The following is a 6,163-nucleotide window of genomic DNA, read 5'->3' on the forward strand; positions in this document are numbered from 1 at the left end:
GCTTTAGATCATTTCAGAATATTACTTGCTGCAGTCATATCTGCTTGGGTTCCCTTGAAACAGGATTAACATTTTGGAACTGGTTTTAGGAACAAAAAACTAAATATCCAATCCGTCTAATGGGCTTTCATATCTTTGCTAGAGAAAAATTTAAATAACGCAAGTCCCAAATAAGCTATTTTTAGCTTAAATTTCACGGAATTGTTTGTGTCAGGATGGGAAATGTAGGCCATATGAGAGTAATCAGATCTCTTTATATAAAATAATTATTTTTCCGATGAATATATAAATTGATGTCCAGGACGTCTTCGGCATTTAATTGAGCTTTACAATTGCGGGACACTTTACTTTGTATTGACTACTGATCAGAATTATTATTCAGGTGTGCATGATAAACTGAGTGAGTTTTGGTGTGTACCAAGGGAGATACAGTCATTGTACACTTAATTGGCATCTCAAATTATAATGACATTAAAATATGGTATAACTGAAGCAGTAAAAGACATCTGCTGCTTATTTTCTTAAACAGACACCTTCAAAACCGTCCCGTACCTGAATCAGATGCAGAGTGAGTGTCAATATAGGGGAGTAGGCGTTTTATGAAAACGGATTTCATCACAAGTGACAGACATCAGGGAGCGGGTGAATAAGGAATAACAACTAATATAGATAGATAGATAGATTTTATTAATCTTGGAGGGAAATGAACTAGTAATTTACACATTATGAGAGGTTCATCGCCTGTAGTAAACGTTGGTATCAGCATTTTCTGCGTTTATTGTCTTGCACTGCTTTATTTTGATTCGTCTTTTCATTCATACATCAGCTGTATATGTTGGTGTAGAGTGTATTTATTATCTTGATGTGTGTGTGTGTGTGTATATATATTTTGATGGTCAGGGGGTCAGAGGTCAGAGGTCAGGATGGGGTCAGACTAGCTGCTCGCGTGCGGCCATGCGGTTACGGAGAGGAGGACCGGAGGAGTCGCTCGGTTGTTCCCCGGGATAGGAGCCTAATGTCGAATTATCGGTTGTGATGGAGGCGCAGATTCACTCAGGTACCTACAAAAACCACCGTCTTCCAGCTCACAGATGCTCCCCATCGAGCCGGTAGCCAAGAAGGAAGAAAAAATATAAAAATTTCATATTCATTTTCTTTGTCAAATCAAAAAATCCCTCCGCGCAAAGTTTACGGCTCAACGGTTTTATCCCTCCGACGCGAAAACACTTTTAAAAAAATGTCACTTGACGCGCTGAAACTATAACCCTCCTCTACCTCCTCCTTTCTTCTTAAAAAAAAAAAAAGAAAAAAAAAAAGAAAAAAGTGTGTGTAAACTTTCCACCAAACGTGACTTTTAAACCTTCCTCCGAATTAAAACACGTCAAGTACCGATTAAAAGTCGTCCGGCAGCCGCGTGCGGATTCCGCCACTCTTTTTATCTCTTAAAAAAATGGTGTGTTTTATTTTTTTCCCCTCCTTTTCTCCTTCATCCTTTTCTTAACGAGCCGCAATGGATATTTCTTGCGGTGTTTGGGTGGAAAAAAAGCACAGTGGGTGTCAATATAAAGTGACGGCCATATTTGCCGGTGCCGCTGTTGTAAACAAAAAGTGAGAGACAGACGCTTCACTGAATTTCGGGTCATTTTTATTTCTTTAATTTACAATGTCTTTGGGAATGTCTTATAAACCCAATGTCCACCAACACATTCCGGGAACTTCGGGGAACCCGGGTAAGGAGAAAACGCCGGAGTAAATCAAAGTATCCGTCCGTTAAATCGACGCTTAAATTCGGGGTCTCGGAGAATACCTGGAGAAAGACCGTGTCTGTAGTTTTTGTCCAGTTATATATATAGGGTCAGATCCTGGGAGCTAGGCTAATTCATATCCGCCATTATTACTAATGTAAAAAAAAAAGAGCGCCATCCGCGGTCTCACGCGGCGGACGAACACGGTAGCGGTGTGGTAAAGAGAAGGCGGCGGTTCGTAGAGTGCGGCCGGCCGTCGTTCGGGGTCCTGGTCCCGCCGGGTGGGTGCCGTTAGTCGGTGACAAAAATGTATCACTTATGTCTTCTTGAGCCAGCCTTGTTCCGTTTCCTCCATGATGCTCCCCGGTCGGAGCTGCTGATTGATCTGCCTCTGAATTTTTTTATGACTCTTCGAGGACACCTGGTGTCGGCGGAGGGATACTGCAGGCGGGACAAACACCGGCGGCCACCGGTGTATTACAACGGGGAACCGGGTTGTTCTTGTCCAGGCAAGGGGGTTAAATAGGTCGACCTCGAAAAGGCAACTTATTAAATGTTCTGCGGTCATGCTTCCAATATCAAGAACACTCAAGGAATTGGAAAGGGGTTGCTAATATTCATTTGAATTATTTAGCAAGTATGGATTTGTCAAAAGTAGGAGAATTTCATATCCATGGCCGAAATGCAAAACCTCCTATCTGCAAATTTTTCGATTTGGGGTTTTTGCATTGAATGGTGAGAAATGGGATGGCTCCACAGTTTCAGTCTATCTGCACATGACAAAACTCCTATGTGCACAATGAAGCAGAAAAAAATGAGGAAAAAAACACTTATCTGCATTGTCAGTGGTAAAATACATGCTATGCATTTTTAAATTATAACATAGAAATATATCTCTAACAAAGACCATACTATAATCAAATGAAATGTTTTTTTCATTTCCTGAAAAAAGTGTTTTTTTTCAGATAGGAGGTTTTGCATGCCATCGATATGCAATTGCTTGTATATTACAATTTGTGTAGGAGTGACATTTCCGTTTGAAACTCGGGTGGCTGTGGCTCAGTGTGTAGAGCGGGCGTTCCTTCCGTCTGAAGGCCGGCAGCTCAATTCCCTCTCTCTTCCGGCATGCATGTCAGTGTCCTTGGGCAAGACACTAACCCCAAGTTGCTCCCGATGGCCGGGCTAGCCTTGCATTAACTCCGACGCCAGCGGTGTGTGTATGTGAATGCTTTCTAATCTAAAGTCCTCCTGAAACCGCAACATGTGAAAGCGCTATATAAGTTGAGACCATTTACAAAATGTTGATTATAACACATTTATCTTTTGTCTTTTTGTGTAATCCACACAATTGCACTCAATTCAGTGATCCAACTCTTAAATTGTTTTATTTTTTTTTTATCTGGTCAACAGTTGGGAACCTCCAATCTGCCGCCGGGGGGAACCTGGCCACATTGCAGTCATACCGGCCCCTTCTGAGTGACTACGGACCTCCGTCTCTGGGATTCTCACAGGTACCTGCCAAGAACTAACCAGCTAACTAACCAGCTAACACAGACATCCAGATTCAACTTTATCTAAGGTCCACTCATGTCATGCACTTGAAATAAAAACAAGGGTTAGAGGCCAAGCAGGAGTGTCTTCTTCTGTTAAAACCCAGTGAAAACAGAGCATTTTCAATGATGCCAAAGGAACCTAGATTTACTAAAGCATCATCAATAATCTAGTTTTATTTTATTGGGGTGGCTTTCTTATAATACGGTATACTTTAGAAAAAAAAAAAATCTGGAATATCATGACCCATCCCTAACACAACTGGGAACTGATCATGATGGGTCTAAATAAAAAATGGATGAATTTTTCAAATGGATTCTGAATTGTTTTTGGTTTTATATTTGTCATTACAGGACTTTTACTTGTCTTAAGTGCCAAATGATTGATTTTCTAACTAAATCCACAAAACAGTTCAGATTTGCCACTGAAACACAATCTTTCATGCTGAGATAGTTGAACTTCTACTGGAAGCAGAAATGTTTTATTATTCAAGATTAAATATGTGTGTGATGTTCAGGTAATAATTTGTATTTGATCATTTTTTTTGATAACCTGATTATCAGTATTTGATAGTGTTTTGAAAAAAATCAAAGGACAAGAATCACAAAGCAAAAAAACCCTCTATAAATGCACACAAAATCAAATCAAAGATTGAAAGCAATTTGCCTGAACAATGTGCAAGACTTACTGAAACAAGAAAACAAAACTGAAATATGACACAAAAATCCCCCCCAAAAGAAATAAATGAAACATTCCAAAAAAATTTAGCAAGATACTGTATTAACAAATTCGTTGAAGAAGTTACATTTGAACTAATTTGAACATATTAAAAATGTGTGCAGGCTTCTTTGTCGGCTCTTATATATAATGGAGTAAACAATTAGTACGAGCGTCAGGATCAGATAATCCTGCTTATACCAATATAACTTGAGGAGATGTGAGCCGCTATCGTCTCACCTCTACCTTCCTTGCCGTTGCTACAGGGCTCCACCGGAGCCCAAGTGCCTCAGAACAAATACGCGGAGCTGCTGGCCATCATCGAGGAGCTGGGCAAGGAGATCAGGCCCACGTACGCCGGAAGCAAGAGTGCAATGGAGAGGCTGAAACGAGGTACACGCAGAACACACGGTCATAAACTAAACAGGATTTCAGTCTGGCCCATGTGAAATTCAAGTCATGAATCGCAACATGTCTCACATTTTTCAAACCAGTGATGAGCAAAGCAGCGTTTTTTTTTTTGTTTTTTTTTGCAAGGCGAGAACAGTTTGTTTTTCTGGCAAGTAAGAAAAATACTTAATGCAAGTGGATTTCTGAGCAAGAAAGTGTGCAAAAGGAAGTGTCATAAATAGGTTTATTTCATGATTTAAGATCTAGGATTTAAGTCTGGGCACTCAAGGAAATGCAGGGTGTCTAATCATCAAATGTGAAAGGCACGCCGATGTCATATAACGCAGAAACATAATTGAACATCCAAGGTCAATCTTCTCTTTAAAATCATGTTCAGCCTTCAGCTACTTGAATGGTGGCAAATACTTTAAATCTAGCAGCCTCTCAAAATGATATCAGACTAAACTAATACATTTTGATCATTAACCTCACATTTTCTTGCGGAAGTTTTGATCACAAAAGTATTTATTTTGCATTTTACGGCTTCTTCTGCTTCTGTCTCATTCTAAGTCTTGAGAAAATGGGAAAATCATTGGGCCCAGTGTCTGAAGCCAAATGTTGAAATCCACTGTTTGGCCACAAGGGAAGCTTGCATTTAAGTTCTGCTCTTCGGGTACTCAACCAGCAGACCATTGTTGATGTCCACCCTCAAACCTTAAAACAACTCTAAATAAACAGATTTTTGTTGTTTTCGCAGGGATAATCCACGCTAGAGGGCTGGTGCGTGAGTGCTTAGCGGAGACGGAGAGGAATGCCAGGTCCTAGCCAACTACCGACACGTTCATTGAGTGCAAGAAGAACTAACAGTGTGTGTCTCATGACATTAAAAGAAAACAAAAACAAAAGAAATTAATAAATTTGCATGGCATTTCCTTTGAGAGGAAAGTAAAAGGACGGGAAGGCAAGTCCCGAGGGGTGGGTCGGTCGGGATTACAATTCATGACTCCTGAAGTTCTTGCTGGATCATTTTAAATAATGTGTGGATTATTCACGTTGAGATGGAAGGACATTGTACTTGTTTGTTCAATTATTTTTTCATGCCCAACTTTTTTGGGATCTTAAATTTTGACTTCATATTTAAATGGTTGATTTGTGCATGCGATCGGGCCCGTGGGTGAAATAAGTGTTGACACTGCATGGCTTGTACAGGGATAGATTTTTTTTTTTTAAATTGGATTCGATAGTATCTGGTCTGTTTTCCAGACCTTTAATGACACAAACACACATTACCTGAATGGGAGTGAGTGAGTGGGCGGTTGGGTGGGTGAAGATGGGACAGAGATGCACCCTAGACATCCGTTTATTCATGTTCAAGTTGGTTTTGGTATAAAACGAAAAAAAAAATCAATAATAAAAAGGAAAATGCTGTTACTTGCATCTTTGTATGTATTTATTACTCAGTGTAATAAATTGTATTTTCAATATAGTGGTCTTTGTGGTTCATTGTGTTTTCAGCTCAATACAATTTCCAATTTTACATGTTTTAACTGTGTCTCCTGAATGCAACACCACATCTATGCTTCCTGGGGAATTTCTAAAAATTTAATAAAAATGCTCTCAGTGATGTCAGTGGCAGAAACTCTTTGTCACCCCCCAAAACATGTTCAGGGAATTTCCCCTTCGGAACAAATGTTCACTGGGTTAATTGTGAGTTGACCCATACTGTTGTGAAAAATCTCAGCCAATGGGAAAAACAGTTA

At 39.9% G+C, this 6,163-nt stretch overlaps 1 protein-coding gene across 2 annotated transcripts; it reads left to right on the forward strand.

Annotated features, from left to right (window-relative positions):
- Positions 1 to 905: 905 nt before the first annotated feature.
- Positions 906 to 5,885, forward strand: cdk2ap1 (cyclin dependent kinase 2 associated protein 1). 2 transcript variants are annotated; one of them, XM_086153101.1, is made up of 4 exons: positions 906 to 1,057; positions 3,156 to 3,256; positions 4,280 to 4,406; positions 5,161 to 5,885. In XM_086153101.1, exons 1-4 carry the CDS (start codon positions 1,036 to 1,038, stop codon positions 5,226 to 5,228), a joined length of 318 nt encoding a protein of 105 aa, XP_086009227.1. In that variant the 5' UTR covers positions 906 to 1,035; the 3' UTR covers positions 5,229 to 5,885. The 2 variants fall into 2 exon arrangements, with proteins under 2 accessions (XP_086009227.1, XP_086009226.1); XM_086153100.1 differs by lacking the exon at positions 906 to 1,057 and adding an exon at positions 1,118 to 1,730.
- Positions 5,886 to 6,163: the final 278 nt, after the last annotated feature.

The sequence above is a fragment of the Fistularia commersonii genome, chromosome 9 (assembly GCF_037954325.1).
Source record: "Fistularia commersonii isolate RoL2024-O1a breed Wild chromosome 9, RoL_Fcom_v1.0, whole genome shotgun sequence".
Taxonomy (NCBI): Eukaryota; Metazoa; Chordata; class Actinopteri; order Syngnathiformes; family Fistulariidae; genus Fistularia; species Fistularia commersonii.